This window comes from Sceloporus occidentalis, unplaced genomic scaffold, assembly GCF_023333645.1.
Source record: "Sceloporus occidentalis isolate IW3139 unplaced genomic scaffold, rSceOcc1.0.p SCAF_4, whole genome shotgun sequence".
Classification (NCBI taxonomy): domain Eukaryota; kingdom Metazoa; phylum Chordata; class Lepidosauria; order Squamata; family Phrynosomatidae; genus Sceloporus; species Sceloporus occidentalis.
In genome coordinates this window covers 66,948,989-66,971,156 of record NW_028316984.1, presented here as the reverse complement: position 1 = coordinate 66,971,156, position 22,168 = coordinate 66,948,989, and the positions used below count along the sequence as shown (strand labels likewise).

General features: G+C 40.3%; 1 protein-coding gene across 4 annotated transcripts in view; it reads right to left on the bottom strand.

The window, feature by feature from the left end:
- The window catches only part of LOC149313953 (integrin beta-5-like), a 114,676-nt gene that overhangs the window by 56,611 nt on the left and 35,897 nt on the right, over positions 1–22,168 (bottom strand). For all 4 annotated transcript variants that reach the window (XM_089520227.1, XM_089520228.1, XM_089520229.1 and 1 more), the window contains 5 exons: positions 16,137–16,386; positions 12,229–12,397; positions 8,653–8,814; positions 2,756–2,851; positions 1,989–2,078 (listed from right to left, as the gene is read on the bottom strand). In XM_089520227.1, the coding sequence (XP_089376353.1) occupies positions 1,989–2,078; positions 2,756–2,851; positions 8,653–8,814; positions 12,229–12,397; positions 16,137–16,386 (767 nt within the window). The remainder of the gene's footprint in view (positions 1–1,988; positions 2,079–2,755; positions 2,852–8,652; positions 8,815–12,228; positions 12,398–16,136; positions 16,387–22,168) is intronic.

The following is a 22,168-nucleotide window of genomic DNA, read 5'->3' as shown; positions in this document are numbered from 1 at the left end:
CACCAAGACTTGCCATTTGTTTATTTAAAATTATTTATTATATCACCTTTTGGCTTCAAGGTGAATTTCAATTTTAAAACTTTAAAATAATTCTAGAACCTCAAAACTTCACACGCAGAAGGATTAAGAATAAAAACTTAGAAAGAGAAGGCAAATCTACTACATTTAAAATCAGTGAGAAGCTGTACAGTTCTAACAGCCTGCCAATATAACTGAACAGAGCAACCCTAAACTCCTTTGGAGAGAGTTCCTGTAGCTGTCCATGCAAACTACACTCTCAGTTCTCTCACTTCCTTTACTCTTGACTAAACAGGTGGTGGTTCAATTATTACTTTGGGGATATAGCCTGTAGTTTCCAAAGCACCAACCAATTGCCTGGTTCCATGCTACATCCATCATGTATGAAGGTTTTGATCACATGGGCAGTTGGAATCACAGATTGTAACGGTTTCTTCTCGCTTTTCATTGCCTTTAAATTCCTGGAGAAGATGGTCACTCCAATGAGAAATCTCATTAAGCAGTTTTGTCCATCAGCAAGGACTGTATTTCAATGGGTGCTGCCACTAGAAATTTATAAGATTTGCATAAATCATGTAATAATTTTTCACATAGGAACCTCTACGTAATGTCTCCTTGACACAAAGTGAAACTCATGTCAAAAGCTACAGGGCCACGGTGAATCATAGAATCATAGAGTTGGAAGAGACCGCAAGGGCCATCCAGTCCAACCCCCTACCATGCAAGAAATCTAAATCAAAGCATTCCTGACAGATGGCCATCCATTCTCTGTTTAAAGACCACTAAGGAAGGAGACTCCATTACACTCCAAGGGTGTTTGTTCCACTGTCGAACAGCCCTCCTAATGTTGAGGTGGAATCTCTTTCCCTGTAGCTTGCATCCACTGTTCTGGGTCCTAGTCTCTGGAGCAGCAGAAAACAAGCTAGCTCCCTCCTCAATATGACATCCCTTCAAGTATTTAAACAGGGCTATCATATCACCTCTTAACCTTCTCTTCTCCAGGCTAAACATCCCCAGCTCCCTAAGGCATTCCTCACAGAGTATGGTTTCCAGACCCTTCACTATTTTAGTAGCCCTCCTTTGTACACACTCCAGTTTCTCAATGTCCTTCTTAAAAATTGTGGGGCCAGAACTGGGCACAGTATTCCAGGTGGGGCCTGACCAGAGCAGAATAGAGTGGCACTATTACTTCTCTTGATCTAGACACTATACTTTTATTGATGCAGCCTAAAATCACATTGGCCTTGTTAGCTGTCGCATTGAGGAACAGCTCACACACTAGCTCCTACCTATATGAGTTATCAAGAACAGAGGGTGATAAAAGGCCAGGAGCTGAACAATAGGATACCATCATGGGGTCTGAAGTTTCTAATATTCTTTCTGTGGCATCAGAGCCATTGTAGAGTACCTCCTTGTGTCACAAAGGTAATAAGCCCTTAGAGCTAAGACTATGACACAGAGAAAATAAAACACTTTGGCCTGGAACAAGAATAAACTCACTAAATCAAGAGTTTAATGGTGAGTCAATATGTAGGTAAATCCCACTGATTCAATTGAACTACTCCAACTAACAAGAGGATCCTGATCTCTCTATCCATCCATCCACACTGTAAGGACCTTATCCACAGGGACCTATGTGCTTCCATCTCGAAAATGGTTCAAGTGTTGACATCCCAGAAAAGCAAGCAAATTTGCTAATGATTATCTCACACAGAGCACAACAACAGGTTAAAAGCACATTACTTATGCAAGAAAGTGGGTAGAAAGCGAATTTGGGTTTTAGACAGATGAGGACCTTTCAATTTTCCCTGTCTGAAAAGGTCCTAAGAAAACAAAGTCAAAACATGATTGGCCTACTCTAGTTGAGACTAACAATGGAAATTAGGCTAAATTGTGTGTATATACAGAGAGAGAGAGAAAGAGAGAGAGAAGACAACATCAAAATAGGAATGAAGAATGAAGAAACTTACATTGTAGGCTTTGACTATGAGCTGGATAATATTTCTGGAGTCTGGATACAAAATCTCTATTGTTGTTCCAGGGATAAGAGCTGTAAGATTCTTTTTTAAAAAAGCAACAGAAAAGGGGGGAAAGTTATTGACATATGGACTACGAATACAACTGTACTCTATGATTCATCAGTCTAGGTGGCGAAAAACCTTGACCTTTGCACCTTCTTTCCATTAACACTGTGGAAATGGAGAAGAATGGACAAGGGAGAATGTGTTGAAATAATGGAAAGGCTTTGCAGAGATATGGTTCACTTTTAAGTAATAACACTGAGTAATAGCAGCTTGGACTGAATACCATTCTGTATTCAGAACTGAATACAGTTCTGGCACTATTCCTGAAATAAAGACTAAATTCATAGCTATTTCGGGGGCCTTCGTGATCTCTGGCATTTATCTGTTTACTTTAAGGAGCTTACCGTAGCTGCTTTTCATTGAAGCTCCATTCTGAAATTAACTGAAGAATGGGATGGGGAGGAGGAGAAGAGCTCCAGAGCCAGCTAAGCTGCACACAGGCAGAGGTTTCAAAGCCATATCTGAAGTACTTTCTCAAATACTTTCTAATTTAAAGCTTCATCTCTTTTCTTCCAAGTACCAGAATTCTCATTTTTCACTTAAAAAACAATTACAGGGGAGCATGGGGGGGGGGGGGGGGACAAGGGAAGGATCTTCATTATCCAGCAGGCTACAAACCAGGAATCTTTCTCTTCTTTGCTACTAGGACTTACCTTGTAAAGAAGATAGTGATTTTTTGTCACTGCAAGAATTAGGTGGATATTGTTCTCTGCTAGTTTCTCTCCAAGAAGTGCAAGGGAAGGATAATCCTAGGAAGGGGAAAGCAGCGCACACTCAAAAGAGGAAAGTAAAGTGCAACTATTTTGTAAATTTGAGGCTAGAATCCATTTTACCTGGAGTAAATTCCACTACATTCATCAGGATTTACTTGTGAATCAACATTAGATTGGCTTTATGAAATTCCACATATGCACACTTACAGTCAGGAAAAAAATCTGCAAATAAGAAAAATAGCCAAATCTCGAAGCCCCATTTCATCATGGCATCCATGTGCCAAGAAGCTGAACTCAATGGTCCAAGTGAACACAGTCTTCTTTCCCATGAGTAAATAAATTGTTTTGTGATTTTGTGAAATTGGGTCATTTCACATGGGGCTGTTGTAATCACAGTTCTTTTGCAGAGGAAGAAATGTATACAGTTTGCCACCCAGTGGCATCTTCTTTTTGCACCTTTATGCTAACAATAATACATTTTTTAAAAAAAACCTTAATATTTATTCCAGATGTTATGCAGTTTATGGGATACAAACTGCAGTCTAATATAATTCATTTGCCATGAGACATATCTATTAGCTAAGTCTATGTCTATGTTGTTTGTATTGCTTTAAGCATCAGAGATTCATAAGATACATTGCAGTCTGTGAACTTCTTTCCAAAATTCTAAGTTTTCCTGACCTCTTCTTGCCTTTTAGTTCCTTGTTTGGGAACTAAAGCCATTCCTGGCCCATTCTGTTCCCCTCCCCTGGGCCTTACCAATGGAGGGAGATGGTCTTCCTTGTGTTCTTGCCACTGCCTACAGAAAGCATTCAAATTATAGTAGTGCCATTTGCTCTGTGTTTTCCACTGAAGTGACTTCCACTGAAAGTTGAAAAGCAGTAGCTGTTGCTGTGTGCCTTTAAGTCATTTCTGACTCATGGCAACTCTAAGGAGAACCTATCAAGGTGTTTCTTGGCAAGACCTGTTCAGAAGGCATTTGCTTTTGCCTTTCTCTGAGGCTGAGAAAGTGTGACTTGCTCAAGGTCACCCAGTGGTTAAGTGGGGAAGAGTCGTAGTCCAATGTTCAAACCACCACTGTACAGCAGTAGACCTCACTTCCAATCAGTTTAATCAGTCCAAGTCAACAAAATGAAAATGCTCATTGGGAGTAATTAATACATCTTATTAAATCATTGAGATACAGAACTAGCCCAAGATATTTTGCAGTCTGAGGCAGAGCAGCACATCCACAATCACCTAAGAGTCAAAGCTAGTAAACATCGTTTACAGGCCTGCAAAGAAGAAGACTCTGCCACACTCTGAGGGAGTGTGTTCCACTGTCAAACAGCTCTTACTGTCTGGAAGTTCTTCCAAACTTTTAAGTGGAATCTATTTTCCTTTAGTTTGAAGGAGTGTGTTACCCAAAGTATATCCACTTCTGTTATTTATATGATGATTTATTGCACAAATTTTATCATACACACACACACACTGCATAAAATATGCCACTGGGTTACCACATATCCAACATTTATCATAGACTTTAAATCAGTTCTATGAAGGCCTAAGTTTAAGCCTTCACAGATGATGGGAGTCTGGTTGACAATGGTCTAGGGCCAAAGGGGACACTCTGACTAAAGGCTCATTGTACGCACAGTGTGGCAAAGAGGTATATGGGCATGTTAGTATGAGAGAAAATTGAAGAGTTACATTTTAGACTACAGTTTCCAGAATCCCTCAGCCAACAATGGCAATGAGAGCTGTGGGATTTTGGGAGTTGTATTTTTAAAACGTCTTTTTGAGCTCCAGTGTTTCTAACTGCCAATGACATTAGCAGGTGTGTTGGACATTATCATGAAGAGAGTGGTCTAAAGACCATAGTCCATAAGGAAACAACAAGAAAAAAGAAAAGAAAAAAAAACATTACTTAAGAGTTAGGAGTGGATTAAGATCTAAACAGAACTGTAGTCACACAGCATATTTTTAACTTTTGTGAGTTAGGGTTTACGTGTTATTTTGCTAAATGTATTATATATGGCTGAGTTTACTGGCACCACTACACAGTGTCTTTAGCTCTGACAAACTCTTATATGGAGTGGTGTCACTAATTTTAATTATATAAGTTAAATGCCAATAATATGTTTTAAAAATATTTTTCTTTTAAATTTACATGGAATAAAGCACCTACAAGGTTCTAGATCCACTCCATAATCCTTACACGAAAATCTTTACTCCACATAAATTGAAATCATTTACACAACTATATTATTTCTATCTCCTTTCCTCTCTTACTCTCAATATATCCCACTTTTTTCTCAGTGCAGAACCTAAGGCTACTTATAACACAGATTTAAACAGATTTTTATCTAAAATCAATCATAATATTGATTTTTTTTAAAAAAAATTAAGCTATCATATTAAAAGCCTAAAATGTATTTTAAAAGCTCTCAAGATGATATACAACAAAATCCTAAAATCCATATAAGGAAAACAAATCCAAACTAGCACAATAAAACAATGAATTATAACAGATTCAAATAATATAGCCATTCAGCACATAGAGTTAAAAATCTGTTTCAGTATAAGATAGCAGCAAAAAATTGCAAAGAGTTGAAAAGTTTGTGAGAATAAAAAAAAATCTTTGCTGTATGACAGGATGACTAAAGGAAGGCTCCAGGCAGACCTTTCTGGGGAAGGCCTTCTATAACTAGGGGACCATCACTGAAAATGCCTGTTTTCCCTCATAGTGAGAACACTTGGAGCAGAGTCTTAACTGACCACTCAGGGTTCAAATACAAATGCATGGGAGGATACACTGTGAAGTACATCATAGTCTGATACCTGAACTTTCAACTGGGCACAGAAGCAAACACAAGTCAAGTGAACATGGTACAATACAGTACTAGCAAAGCACGACTCTGATCCCCAATGCAAGTCACTATTTTTCCTGCTGTATTTGTATTAACTCAGGTTCCTGGATTGCCTGTAAAGGCCAGTAATGCAGGTTGAGTCTCCCTTATCCAAAATTCTTGGGACCAGAAGTCTTTTGGATTTCAGATCTTTCTGGATTTTGGAATACCTGTATTTGCATATATGTACATCTTGGACATAGGACCCAAGTCTAAACATAAAGTTCATTTATGTTTCGTATGTACCTTATACACATACCCTGAAGGTAGTTTTACACAATATTTTAAAATAATTTTGTGCATGAAACAAAGTCTTGTGTACACTGAACCATCAGAAAGTAAATGTGTCAGTGTCTCAGCCACCCATGATAAAAAGTTTTGATTTTTGGAGTATTTCGGATTTTGGAATTCTGGATAAGAAAGACTCAACCTGTAGCCCCAGTTTACAGATGGAGAAAGTGACCATGGCTCAGCCATGTCTCTGGTTGAATGATTTGTATCCAGACCTCTCACTGTGAACTAATCTGACATCCAGCACCATGCTTGCAGAGCATCTTTTCATCAAACTTCCAACCTAATACACCAATTACAGGAATAGCCAATGAATATGTACATTTGCTTTGTTTATTTGGAGAACAAAGGATAGTTCTGTGTGAGGACTCCAGCGCACTGTCATAAAACAGCCAGTTAGAAAAGCTTTCCAGCATGGTAGGAGGAGAACACTGCATGCTCATTAAAGGGCACAATAATAAATTAGGGTTTGCAACTTGCCAGGCCTACAGAAACAACACAATAGTTAAATGAGCACAAAGCAGCTCTTTATGCAGAAAGTTGAAAAATGATGTGCAGACTTTTCTGTTGTGCCAAGCAGCAAATCTCAAAGGTTTTCCCTCTGAATACAAATATTTATATTTCTCCATACATAGGAGCACACGTAGAGCTTGAACAGTGAGACAATGAGCTGCAAATTAAGGCAAAAAGCCAAAACTGATGCAGAAAGCTTCATGATATTTACACTGTAGTAAATATGAGGTGGGTTACAGACCGCCGCTTTGCGGCGGTCTGCTGCCGCCGCCGCTTGCTCCATGCGGGAGCCGCAGCAGCCACACCGCGCGGCTCGCGCATGAACTGAAAAAGAAGCTCCAAAATGAAGCTTCTTTAAGCGGCGCCTCTATGATGTCGCAAGGCGCCAGGGATGCACTCGCGACGTCATAGATGCCGCGACATGTGTGTACGCACAGTGTCCGATACGTAAATATGGCGGCGGCCGTGTGGAACGGCCGCCGCCATATTGTACGTACAGAATACGTACTAGGGTTAGGGGATGCGGAAGCACCGCCCCTTCCTAACCCTAGTACGTATTCATTACGTACTAAATGGCGGTGTGTAACCCGCCTTAGACTTGGAAGAAAGAAGAGTGAAGTTCAGAGGAAGGAGTATCAACAATCTATCTGGATGACACCATACTACTAGGAGAAAATAACACAGATTTGGAACACTAAGGAAAGTTAAAGAAGAAAGCAAAAAGGCAGGCTTGCTGCTGAACATAAAGAAAACAAAAATAATGACCACAGAGGATCTACATAAATTTAACCTAGATAGCAAGGAAATCAAAATGTGTTTGTCTTTTTGGTTGTCCATGGTATCCTCAGCACTCTTCTCCAGCACCACATCTCAAATGAATTGATTTTTCTCCTATTCATTTTCCTCACTGTCCAGCTCTCACAACTGTACATGGTAATAGGGAAAACAATGGCTTATACGATTCTAAATTTCATGCTCAGTTGTGTATCTTTACATTTTAGGATCTTTTCTCATTCTTCCATAGCTGCCCTCCCCATTCTAGACTTCTTATTTCCTGACTGCAGTCCCCATTCTGATCATTTATATTTATATTTATATTTGTGCCTTTCGTTTTTATTTTGTAATGTCCTACATTTTTCTTGGAAGTTCTACGTTTTGCAATGTCTTGTCCTCCTTTGGAGTTATGGTATCTGGTCACCCTGAGCTAAGATAAACATTGGTAAACATTCATATATGCTAACAATAAAGGCCATGTATCTTATATGCATTCTAGGTCATCCCAAGCTTTCTTCAATTTCAGCCACACAATTTAGGACAAGAGAATCATTTTGTTGGTGCTGCTGCTAAATCCTGCCATACCTCCTGCATATCATCCAGAGATCTGAAGGCATATTCAAATCTACTTTTTGTGATAACCCCAGAAGTCTTTCTGTGGACCGTTAAAGCTGGAACAACTCCAATACAGTTTACTTTGCATTTATAAAAAAGGACAACATAATGCTAAGAACATGTAGATTCATTTCATGTTTTAGGTTCAAGATATTCATTTGTGCACATTATCCAAAAAAGATATCGTTATTTAAGAGTATTAGTTTTACAGTAGTAAATCAGAATGATTTATTACTGCTGTCATTAAGATATATATTTAATTAAGTAATCAAACAAATAAACAAATAAAATGTAGGTGTAATAAATGTCTAGAGAACTGGATAATTGGATGAAAGATATACTGGAATTTTAAAAAAGAATCTTTTGTGTTTTTTTTCAACCAAGCACTAGATTTATTTCATATTGTCATTTTAGACAAAAACAGGATAACATATACAGAAACTTAGAGAAGAGAACATTTAGTTAGAAATAATACATCCACTGCTTTGGGTTTGGAACTCGCTATTTTATTTAGTGAACATCTATTTGTATAATCAATTTTGCTGTTTCAATTATTGTTTATTTATGTTGCTTCTTTCTATGTATATGTGTAAAAAACCTTTGTTGTTGTTGTTGTTTTTGGTGTGTATAACATCTAATGTCTAATGTTTGTATTTTAACACCAATCTTTAATAAAAATTATTTTTAAAACAAGAATGAGACAACAAGCATTACACTCCATGGAAAATACTGTATGCTGTTCAATATACTTACCAGCTGATTAGATGCAGTGTATTCATTGGCTTCATTTAGGTGACACTGCCCATCATGGGGCTGCACCAATCCACCCAGCCTCCCATCCAGTGCAAAGTGTGGGACATCATCTGTTGTGAAGACCAACAAGTGAGAGGCCTCCTTCCGCCATCCAATCTCCTTCTACACAGAACAACAAACAATCCAAGAAAGAAATCCATCAGTCTCTCAGTCTTTGTTTACTCTCCCCTCACCAAACCATTCCTCAGCACATGTTTATTATTTTGGACAGTTCAACAGGTAAAAAAAAAAAAGGGGGGGGGAGTATTGTCACGTTAACTTAAGTCAAGGGCCTTTCAGGATAAGATTCAATTCCAGAAAGTTTCCAGGGGCAAATTTTCAGTGGGGAGATGAGCCAACTCCAAAAATGCCGGATCAAAAATGCCAGAATATCTGATGACAGTTTAAAACTTTGGTGCTGGTAATTATGCATTCCCATAAGAGTAGCATTTCAGCTTTTTAAAATGCAAACAAAATCAACTCTTTAGAGGGAAATCATGTCATGAAGTAGGAGACATGGTTATCAAAGGAAGCCTAGAATACCAGATTTGCACTCCTCCTGTCCTCTTAAGCAATCAGTATTTAATAGCAACAACAACAACAACAACACATCATTCAAAGGAGCTGTATATGGACAACAAACAAAAACATTAGTGTAAAATAAAAATAAAGAATACATAAATAAATACCCAAAGCCTAGAAACCAGCTATTCTAAAGCCTACAGTGTAATTAAGGAAACACTAAGTTTACCCATCCATTAAGAAGCCAAGCCCTCCCTCCAGTCCATCTCCCCTGATCCAGGCCTCGGAGGTAGAGAAGAACTGCTGGCCCTCATCCCCTTCCCCTCCACCACTCCCTTCTCTTTTTGTGTTGTGTCTTTTTAGATTGTAAGCCTGAGGGCAGGGAACTGCCTAATTAAAAGATTGTATGTACAGCGCTGTGTAAATTTACAGCACTTTATAAATAAAGGTTAATAATAATAATAACAATAACACTACAGTTGTTACAAAATGAATAAATCCAATTCACTTACTGTGGTCAACTATAAAAGCTTAACATCAGCTGTGCATGGAAAGAATAGGAAGCATAAATGAAAGCTACCCGTTATACCACAACTGAAGACAGATCTGAATATCCTAAAGCAGTAATTCTAAAACTCTGGTCTACCAGGTATTTTGAACTTCAGCTCCCAGAATCCCAAACTATTGGCCAAAATGGCCGTGACTTCTGGGACCTCAATTTCAACATATCTGGAAGACCAGAGTTTGGGAATCACTGCCCTAAAAGAACCAGATCCTGTCTGATCTTGGCTAACCAGAGTCAGCCCTGGTTAATATTTCAATTGGAGACTGCCAATAAATACCAGGTGCTGTAGGCTATATTTCAGATGAAGGACTTGCAAAATCACTTCTGAGATGCCTAAGAAAATCCTATGAAATTCACGAAGTCGCCATACGTTGACACATGACTTGATGGCACATATACAAACAAAGCCATGGAAATTGGCATCAATACAATTTACTTTCATTTCTGAAACCCTTCTCCAATTATATATGGTTCAGTGTAAAACTGCTGCTCTTTGGAGGCTGCCAGGAGCAGCAAATCTAATCTCTTTGCACAAAATAATCTGAGGAGTGTGGGTCTAGAAAGGGTCCAGGGCCACAGAAATGTCCTTAGGGCCAGACACTGCCCATGGGCCATGCTTTGCTGACTACTGTAATCTACATCTATATTGAGTGAAAACATATTCTACTTCTCTTTCTAGCACTTGGCAGAAGCTCTTTTCAACAACTTTCTCCCAGCTAAATCTAGCAACAGGTTGCTCTTGGCCCATAGAGAAGTGTAAAGCACAGTAACTTTGCTGATAAGGCTGCTTATTTGAAGGGAAATATCAGTGAAAGGAAATGCTGCTGGGATAAGCCAAAACAAAGATGTCCTCTGCAACTACTAACCAGGGTGCACTCTGCAAGTACTAGCCAAAAGGAATGTGCTGATTGAGGACTAATATGTTTATCTGAAGTTAATACTGGCTGGACCTTCAAGAAATATAACAGCAGCCCCCACATTATAGATGTCCAATGGCTCTGTAATACAACCACAGTAGAAGTTATACTATTACAGATCCCAACTCAAAAAGTGGCAAGCACTTTACATCTTCTCCAACAACTTAGGAAAACATTTCCACTTTTAGGAAATGGCAAAATAAAGGTGCAACGAGGGTTACAAAAAAACCACATGAGACATATTAGCAGCAGGTGCAACTAATGCTGCCTTTAATTTCACCTTCTAAAAAGCAGGAAATAACTCCCCCTCCTGGGAAGTGATAAACATATTGTCCTTTGATTTTGCTGACAGCAATTTGAATCCAAATTGTCACTTTGCCAGCAGCTGATCCTCTGCCAAGGCAGCTGATCGACACAACTGTGCCTGTGCTACTAAGAAGCAGGTTGAGTTTTAATCAGCACAGGAACTTTTATTTTAACACAGACAAATACACACATCTGAAAGCCAGTAACCAAAACTGAATCTCTACAAATAAATGCTACTTATCCAAAAATCATCATTAGAATAATAGCCAATGATGCAACATATCATTCAGAAAAAAACAGAGGAAAAAAGTGGCAAAGAAAAGTATTTCATCATGCATACTGCCAAAATTCAAGTGTAAAATGCAAATGTTGTTCACATGAGAGTCATATTTAGTAACAACTGGTAACAAAGACCCTCAACAGAGCAGTTCAATGTACAAGTAACAACGGTACAGTCATTTCAGCTCAGAGATATACTAGGGATAGTATCATTCAAAAAGGAGTCAATAGGGAAAGGACAAACCCTACTCTGTGTGAGATGTGTAAGTTCCATGTTCAGGAACTGCTCACACATCCTACCATAAGGTACATATGTAACTTTCCCCTTCGATACTAGCACCAAAAAACTAATTTCCCATAACAAACTCATTCTAAGAATTAAGGTACTGGTTCATTTTGAAAAACAAAAAGTTACAGTGGCCCTTTCCTATATGCGGGGGATCCGTTCTGGAACCCACCTACCCACCCACCCCTGCTTATGGGGAAAGCCATGTAAAGTGAAATCCCTTTATATGCTATGGAGTCACATTCCCTGCAATGCCCACACCATTTTGTCCTCCACAGCTTGCCATATGTGTTAACTCAAATCTGCATACGGCAAACCCATGTATGACACGGGCATACTGTATTTTGTCACCTGTTGTTATGTCACTTCAAGTCATTTCCAACTTAAGGCAAACCTATCATAGGGTCTTCTTGTCAAGATTTGTTCAGAAGGGCTTTGCCTTTGTCTGAGGCAGAGAGAAGTTTACTTGCTCGAGGTCACCCACTGGGTTTCCATGACCAAGCAAGGATTCAAATCCTGGTCTCCAGAGTCGTACTCCAACACTCAGAACAGCACATCACACTGGCTCTCACCTGACTTCGCATCTCCTACATTCTCAGCATTGGCAGGTGATGCAGAATTGAAAATATATTTATTAGTTTACATCAGTCCAAATTCCTCACCTCACATACAGCAGCCTGCAAAATGGCATCAAGGCCACCTTCTGGAGCGTCCCTGTTGCGAGAAACATTCTGTTTCTGAACTTCCTCATTGAACCTGTCTACTTTATCTGTGAGGGACAAAAGATGTCGAAATCCAAAGGATGGAACACAGCTTGGAAATAGCTTGTAACTAGAAAGAAAATTTAAAAAACATGTATTAGTCATCCGTGCATTAAGGTAAGGATCACCTCAGTTTTCTTCATGTTTCATATTCAAAACTACCACCAAAGAGTACCTCAGTTTAATTTATTCAGATTTCCAATAATCTACCATACACTTTTTAGAACTGCTTTCTGCCTACATATTTCAGCCTAAGAAGTAACTCCTTTTCAAAGCTTAACAGAATGTGAAGCCAAATATATTTCTTCACAAATATATCTTAGTGAAGTCAGCAAGACAAACTATTAAGCAAGCCTATTTAGAACTGGAATTTTGGCATAGTAAATTGACTGAGGAAGGTTCATGCACCACTTCAATGCAAATAGTTAAATGAAGAGGAGAGGGTCTGACTGCTTTGATTCTAGCTTATGCATGCACAGAAAATATAGATTATACAATGTAATGCTCATGTAGATTTATTTACAATATTACCCTCCTTGACAAAGTGTCACAGTTACCTCAGCACTGTGAGAAGCCCATGAAGGAAAAGAGCTCTGAGCAAGCCAAAAGGAACAATGGCCTGTTACAGACTGCCAAAATAAAGCTGCTTTGGGTCTCTTTGGAGGCATGCTATTTAAATGATGCATGGGTCCTAAGAGTCCGGAGGTCGCGCCAAAGCCACACTCCATTCCTAAGCACTGGAGTGCAGCTTTGGTGCAGCTTCCAGATTCTTCGGATGCATGCATCATTTAAACAGCATACCTCCAAAGAGACCTGAAGCAGCTTTATTTTGGCAGTCTGTAATAGGCCAATAGCTGCTAAAAGCTAGTTAACAGAAAGCCATGGAACTGAGAGGAACTCTCTGCCTTCCACACACTTCCACTACTCTTTATTATATTTACATAACCCAAAAGTGATGATCTGGCCAGCTCATTCTTTCATGCATGAGCAAAGTGAATGTCTCCTTTTTAGAAATGAGAACGACCATGATTCAAAAATCTGTTACCCTACTTCTCTAATGCTATAGTGTCAGGGGAATAATTTCATTTTAATCCTACTTTCTCTTATGAGTGCATAGGAGTCCCAAGAAGCTTAGCAGCTTCAAGTTCAGTTAGCTAATACTGTGTGACTTGAAGCTTAGCAAAGCTCTTATGTCAATTTAGACTGGAGGACAATTAGCAACATAACTTGAATATTTTTATCTAGGAAGACCATTCCTTCATATGTTCCTTCAAAGACATATGAAGGTGCTGATTCACCCAGGTGAGTAACAAGCTATCAAGTGTAAGGCATATCTTTATGTTCAAAGATTTTATGTTTTAAAAATCTTTGCTCCCTCAAAAAGATAATCATGTTTGGTTAAATGACTCCTTCAACACACAGGAAAAACTGTATTTTTCTCTCTTCTACCTCTGTTGTTATACTGAAAACCCAGTTCTTCATTTGCACATAAAATATGCCAGGCTTACCCATTTCACATCCCAAGTGACAAAGCAGCACCTTAGAAAGGATTTTTTTCTCTCTTTGAACTTTCACAGAGTCCACAGCCAAAATGCCCAATACTAATTCCAATTCTCTATAAACTGTAGCTTGCAAATCAGAAAGCAGCTTTGGGAACAACCACATCTTCCCTTTCTCTTGTCAGCCCTAATCACAATTTACTTTTACATCTGCCAAAACACAAATAATTTCAAACCATAATTTCAGAACACAGCCACCTCAAGTTCTGGTATCAAATTATACTCAAAATGTAAATCCTGGATAGTGCTAAGTGTTGTTGTTACTGTTAACATTTCTTGGATACATTTTTCTAAAACAAACAAACCTCAGGGTGGCTTACAATTAATAACACAACAGTTAAAACAAAAGCAATCAAATCAACATATAATATAAAACTGGGATGGACTAGAAAGAATAAACAATGACAGCATCACTGGAGCAAGCATATACACTCCAGGGACACCAAAGCCAAAGAAGAAACAGTAGTATCCAGTATCCCTGTAGTTTCATTGCAGGTGAGCATGGTGTTGCACATAATAGGCTTTGACTAAGTAACACGAGGCAGACTTCAGAGTGAAAAGAGTCATGGGCAGAGCCAGGTTTTCATTCACTGCCAGTCTGATTTCAGCAGTTAGTCAGCTGCCCTAACATCTAAAGGCTTCTTGACACAGGATATGCATTTCTTTGTTAAGAGATAATACGAGTCCCCAGTCCTTTAAATACCATTACATGAAACTTGATTAGTGGGCTGCTACTGATGCTACAATCCTATGAGCACCTTGCTTGGCAGTAACTACTGCTGAGTGAGAGTTTCTTTACAGTAAAGGACTGAGCAGTAAGTGTTATGTATTAATAAGGTATAGATCTAGGAAAGTGCTGTACTGTAAATTACTATGGCATACTTAGCATAGATGATTTAGAAGGCTCTCGCTTTTTAAAACAAGTTTCCAGCCCTCATCGTTTTAGAAGTTAGACTGAAAGTCTACATAAGCATCTTTATTGAACCCCACCCCCACCGAAGAGCAACATTTTCAAGGCTGTCTTCCTTTTCTTAATCACATTGGCCTGTTACAGACTGCCAAAATAAAGCTACTTCAGGTCTCTTTGGAGGTATGCTGTTTAAATGATGCATGCATCCGAAGAATCCGGAAGCTGCACCAAAGCTGCACTCCAGTGCTTAGGAATGGAGTGTGGCTTTGGCGCGACCTCCGGACTCTTAGGACCCATGCATCATTTAAATAGCATACCTCCAAAGAGACCTGAAGCAGCTTTATTTTGGCAGTCTGTAACAGGCCTTTGGCTCCCATTCTTCTCCAACATTCTTCTCCTGAATTGCCAATCCCAGGATTCCAAGGATGGAAACATGGCAGTTTAAGTAGAGTGAAAGTGCTATAATTGTCATTCTCTCTTTCCCTATTACTTTTACTTTAATTTCCCACACCGTTGCTAAAATTCAGGAGACTTTCATGGTTACAGCTATCATGTGTTTTTGTCCACAGGATGCCTAGAAGCAAGCAAGGCATTTTAAAAAGAGCTGACAGCCACACATCCCTTTCTCTTCCCACAGCAAGTGGTGGAACAAGGTACCACTGCTCCCACTACCTTGTCCTCTTCCTTCCACAGTGGCTGGAAGGACAGTATTCAACAAAAGCAGGTAGATGGGCAGAGAAAGGACAAACATGACAAAAGGAGATGGATGGGTGAAGCAGAGAGGAAGGAAGGGTGTTGAGACAAGCAGCTATAGCAAAGCACAATGCTAAGAAATTGTGCCCGAGGATTCTCACCATACCTTTTTCGATCCTTAGGAATTAGGGGCACCTGGGGCCTATTTTCTTTCTTTATTCCTACTACAAAGAGTCTTGCCTGTACACCCCTTGAGCTGTGGGTGTTGCTTAAGCTTCCCACCTTCTTCTGCTCAAATGAAACTAAGGCCCTTTATAAATGGGCACCCTAGTACATACTCTGTATGTACTAGGGTTGCCCGGGGGCGTCTCTTTCAGACGCCCCCAACCCTAGTACATACAGAGTACATACAAAATGGCGGCGCCCATTATACATGGGCACTGCCATTACGACATCACAGCCGCGCCACGTCCAAACGGAGCGGTGCGGACGTGTCGTCCTGGCGCTGTGGAAGGAGCTCCATTTTGGAGCTCCTTCCTGGTTTTGTGTCGCTGGCGATACGTCGGGGAAAGGGGCGGGTCTGTAAACCACCAAAGTCTTCTTACGCTCTGACAACTTCTACCAACAACAACAGCTCCCTTGCTTACCCTGTGCAGGGGTTGTTCTGGTATCTGGGTGCTGTGTAAGAAAAGGGAGAAATGTTCTTGTCCACGAAAGAGCCAAAGCCAAGGCGGAAATTGCTGGTGAGCTTTCCCATCTCTTCCGCGAGGGTGGTTCCCAGGTTCCGAATGGTATCCAAATCATCCTTCATGGAGAGGGAAAGATCCATCAAATAATATAAATCTACAGGGTAATCTTCCACCTGTCGAACCTGGACTTGGAAAGAGGCTGGATCACCTGTGGAAACAGAAGATTATGGGTGGTTAAAAAGCACTCCCAGCCTACTTAGCTTGTGCTACAAAACCAGCTTCCCAGCCATTGCCAGAAATAGCCACAGATTCATGGGCAAAGTATGAATGCTCTACACAAAGTTTCCTGTTGCAACATGTAACTGATATAATATGCCAAAATCCAGCAGACAGCATACTTTCCTTTTTTGGAAATTATTCCTTCAGTTAAGGATACCATTGCTGCAGTTTGGCAATCAGGGCAAATGAAAATGCTGGCGAGAAGAGCAACTGAAGCAGTTCTTCCAGAACGTCAGTTGGCAACATCTACAATCCTGTGGTGTTACACTGATGTGGCTGCTCTTTATTTCCTGCCCACACCAGAAGCCATACCCTGACACTTCCCAGGAGTCAGGATAAGGCATGGTGCCCCTCAGCAGAAGCTAATGTTGCTGTGACAGATTACAAAAACTCTACAAACGCTTAGCTGGGATGTCACCCACCTATTAGTGAAATAGAAAAATGTGTGCTTGCAGCTCCCAACTGGGCACTGTTTCACTTACTCGCTACATTTATTTGCCAGCCTTACTCTCAGCATATCTAAGGGAAATTCACCCTGACAATAATGCCTTACAATTCAATAGATATAACACAAAAGGGGGGAGGGACAGAGATGGTAGAGAAATAAACAAATGTATGTACAGCTTGAGTCTCTCTCATCTGGAATTCAAAAATCTGAAATACTCGAAAATCCAAAATTGACAACATGGATGTCTGAGATACCTTTGCTTTCTGATGGTTCAAAGTACACAAACTTTGTATCATGCACCAGCTATTTGATGGCAAAGGGATAATGGAGGGCTAGTCAAGGGGCTACTCACAAAGATCACCAACATCTCCACAACACAACACAACAATAGACACTACATCAATATAAAACACAACACAGAGAGAATGCAATTTACCACACAATCTCAGCCACAAGTAACAAAATGCTATATACAGTTTCAGGAACAATCTTAATGTTGTTATCAAAGAGTCAGACAAAGAAGGAGCTGTGGTCATGGACTACATATAGGAGGTTGAGAGACAACTGTCCAACTGTACATTTTACAGAATCCTTTCTAATGATCCCACATGAATACCAGAAAGAATTACACAAACTAATGAAGAAATTTCCAATAGAGATACAAAATCAAATCTGAATTCATAGAATCGCAGAGTTGGAAGAGACCACAAGGGCCATCCAGTCCAACCCCCTGCCATGCAGGAAATCTCAGTCAAAGCATATCCGACAGATGGCCATCCAGCCTCTGCTTAAAGACCTCCAAAGAAGGAGACTCCACTACACTCAGAGGGAGTGTGTTCCACTGTCAAACAGCCCTTACTGTCAGGAAGTTCCTCCTAATGTTGAAGTGGAATCTCTCTTCCTGTAGCTTGCATCCATTGTGCCGGGTCCTAGTCTCTGGAGCAGCAGAAAACAAGCTTGCTCCCTCCTCAATATGACATCCCTTCAAATATTTAAACAGGGCTATCATAACCTTCTTTTCTCCAGTCTAAACATCCCCAGCTCCCTAAGTCGTTCCTCATAGGACATGGTTTTCAGACCCTTCACCATTTTAGTTGCCCTCCTTTGGACACGCTCCAGTTTCTCAATGTCCTTTTTGAACTGTGGTGCCCAGAACTGGACCCAGTATTCCAGGTGGGGCCTGACCAGAGCAGAATTTAGTGGCACTATTACTTCTCTTGATCTAGACACTATACTTTTATTGATGAAGCCTAAAATTGCATTGGCCTTCTTAGCTGCCTCATCACACTGTTGACTCATGTTCAACTTGTCGTCTACTTGGACTCCTAGATCCCTTTCACATGTAGTCTCATTCAGCCAGGTGTCCCCCGTCCTTTATCTGTGCATTTTATTTTTCCGGCCTAAATGCAGTACCTTACATTTCTCCGTGCTGAAGTTCATTTTGTTAGCTTTGGCCCAGCTTTCTAGTCTATTCAGGTCATTTTGAATTTTGATCCTGTCCTCTGGAGTATTAGCTATTCCTCCTAATTTGGTGTCATCTGCAAATTTGATGAATATGCCCCCAATTCTGTCATCCAAGTCATTGATGAAGATGTTGAATAGCACGGGCCCCAGGACAGAGCCCTGTGGGACTCCACTGGTCACTTCTCTCCAGGATGAAAAGTAGCCATTGTTGAGCACCCTTTGGGTTCGGCCGGTCAACCAATTACAAATCCATGTAACAGTTACCTTGTTTAGCCCACATTCTACAAGCTTGTTTGCAAGAATGTCATGGGGAACCCTGTCAAAGGCCATACTGAGATCAAGATATACTATATCCACAGCATTCCCTTCATCTACCAAGCTGGTAATTTTATCAAAGAAAGAGATCAGATTTGTCTGGCATGACTGGTTTCTCTGAAACCCATGTTGACTTTTTGTGATTATGGAATTGCTTTCTAGATATTGACAGACTCTCTGTTTAATGATCTGCTCTAGAATCTTTCCTGGTATAGATGTCAGACTAACTGGACGATAATTGTTGGGATCCTCTTTTTTCCCCTTTTTGAAGATGGGGACAATGTTTGCCCTGCTCCAGTCTGCTGGGACTTCTCCTGTTCTCCAGGAGTTTTCCAAGATAATTGCCAATGGCTCCGATATTACATTTGCCAGTTCTTTTAATACCCTTGGATGTAGTTCATCTGGTCCTGGTGACTTAAATTCATTTAGATTAACTAGATATTCCTGTACTATCTCTTTTCTTATTCTGTGCTGAAATTTCCCTATTCTGTCCTCTGCTGCATTTTCCTCAGGTTGAGCACCTATTGTCTTTTCTGAGAAGACTGAGGCAAAGAAGGTGTTGAGTAATTCTGCCTTTTCTCTGTCCCCTGTTAGCATTTTGCCATCTTCTCCACACAGTGGCCCTACCATTTCCTTTTTCTTCCTTTTGCTGCAGACATATCCAAAAAAGCCTTTTTTATTATTCTTAACCTCTCTAGCAAGCCTGAGTTCATTCTGTGCTTTAGCTTTTCTGACTTTACCCCTACACATGCCTGCTATTTCTTTGAATTCCTTTTTTGTGATTTCCCCCTTTTTCCATTTCTTATACATGTTCTGTTTAAAAGTTAGCTCAGTTGAAAGTTCCTTATTCATCCATCCTGGTTTCTTGAGACACCTCCCATTTTTCTTTCTCAATGGAACTGTTTGAAAGTGTGCCTTCAATATCTCCCTTTTGAGAAACTCCCATCCGTCCTGAACTCCCTTCTCTTTTAGTATTTCTGACCACGGGATCACCCTCAATATTTCTCTAAGTTTACTGAAATCCGCTCTCCTAAAGTCTAGAATGCTTGTCTGACTATGCCTGGCTTCACCTTTCCACTGTATAACAAACTCCAGGAGAACATGGTCACTTCCACCTAATGATCCCACCACTTGCACCCCATTAACCAAGTCATCCTTGTTGGTTAGGATCAGATCTAAAATAGATGACCCCCTTGTTGCCTCTTCCACCTTTTGGACAATGAAATTGTCTCCAAGGCAAGTTAGGAATTTGCTAGACCTTGAGGATTTGGCTGAGTTTGAATTCCAGCAAATATCAGGATAGTTGAAGTCGCCCATCACTACTACATCTCTCCTTTCTGAATGTGTGGTCATCTGTTCTAGAAAGGTATCATCCAATTCCTCAGTCTGACTTGGGGGTCTGTAGTAGACTCCAACCATAACATTGTTGTTGTTTCCCTCCCCTTTAATTTTTATCCAGATGCTCTCCACCTGGCTGCCAGTATTGATGTCCTAGATCTCTTCACTGGTGTAAATGTCCCTGACATATAGTGGTATTCTTTCTCTTGAAAAGGTTATATCCCTCTATTTCTACATTCCAATCATGAGACTCATCCCACCAGGTTTCAGTGATGCCTATTATATCATATTTGCTTTGACACACCACAGAAGCTTCAACCAGGAACATTCAATCTATTACCCAAAATACATAAACAGGGTAACCCTGGATGATCCATCATCTAAAGCACTGGAACACTCACAGTAGGTGTCTCTGAAAATATGGGCAATATTATTAGAACAGATGACTACACACCAATACTCCTAGCTATGTGAAGGACACTACTGACTTCCTGCAGAAACCTCACAGGGAACATCATCTTAGCTACTATGGATATGGAATCCCTATATATCCCAGGACAGACTAAGCTATCAGGAACATAATTCCAGGTAGGACCATAGTTGACCTACCCACCAAAATCTGCCACATTGTTCTCTCACACAGTTACTTCACTTTTGGTAATAACATATACCATCAAGTTAAAGGTTAAATGGGCAGATGCTTGGCACTACAATATGCCAATGTCTTCACAGCTGATCTGGAACAACACTTTCTTAAGTCCTTACACTCAGAAACCTCACCTCTACCTGAGGTACACTGATGATATCTTCATAACTTGGAGTCATGGGGAAGACTCAATTCAAGAGATCACACTATAATTTCAACAAATTTCATCCTACCATCAATCTCAAAATGGAACTACCAAAAGAGAAAGATCACTGTCACCTGGACAACACCATACAGCTACACAACAGACATCTAAGCCCTGCACTATATCAGAAAACCACTGACAGCTACATGTACTTATATGCCTCCAGTTTCCATCCTGAACACACTACAAAATCCATAGTTTGCAGCCAAGCGCTCTGCTGCTTGGCTGGGTGTTGTACCCATCCAAGGTAAGCCTGCGTGTGTCACCACACACATTTTAAGAGGCCAGAAGCTGTGCCAAAGATGTGCTTCAGTCTTTAGGACTGGAGCGTGGCTTTGGCATGGCTTCTAGACACTTAGGAGGCATGCATCATTTAAACAGCATACCTCCGAAGTGATCCAAAACAGCTTTATTTTGACCTGTCTGTGTGGGCCCTTCAGCGTTCAAGTTCACACCTTTATACTCTAGGATCTTTCATAGTTGCCTTTCCCAGTTCTAGCCTTCTAATTTCTTGACTACAGTCTCCATTCTGATCAATGATACCTTGATACTCTTTGACTATTTCATCTTTCTCATTATCTAGAATAAATTCTTGTTCTTTCATGGCCATTATGTTTGTTTTCTTAATGCTCAACATTAAGCCTACCTTGGCACTTTCCTCCTTAAACTTCTTCAGTAATTGCTCTAGATCTTTGTTGATTTCTGCTGGTAGTAAGGTGTCATCTACATATCTTAGGTTGTTAATGTTCCATCATCCAGTCTTCACTTCTCCTGCCTCTGAGTCTAAGCCTGTTCTGCATATAATGTTTTCTGTATACAGGTTGAATAAATAGGATGATAGTATGCAGCCTTGCCTGACCCCCTTTGCTAACTGGGAACCATTCTGTTTGTTCGGTCCAAAACGCATACAGAAATAATCCAGTTTGAGACTGCGTTAACTGCCCAAGCTCAATGCTAGGGAATTCTGGGAATTGTAGTTTTGAGAGACATGTAGCCTTCTCTGCCAGAGAGCTCTGGTGCCACAATAAATGACAATTACCAGGATTCCCTAGCACTGAACCAGGGCAGTTAAAGTGGTCTCAAACTGGATTATTTCTGTATGCATTTTGGACCGATTTCTACATTGTGTTTTGGACCTTCTTATTCAGTTCTGACAGCAGACTCTTATCCATGCAGCCAGACAGGGTCCAAATCAAAGGTGTAGGAAAGGAGGCAAAAGGGGGGGGGGGGGGGGGAGAGGAAAGGAAGTATGGAAAGGCAAAGAGCTGAGGAAAGGGCACAGATTGGGGAGGGGG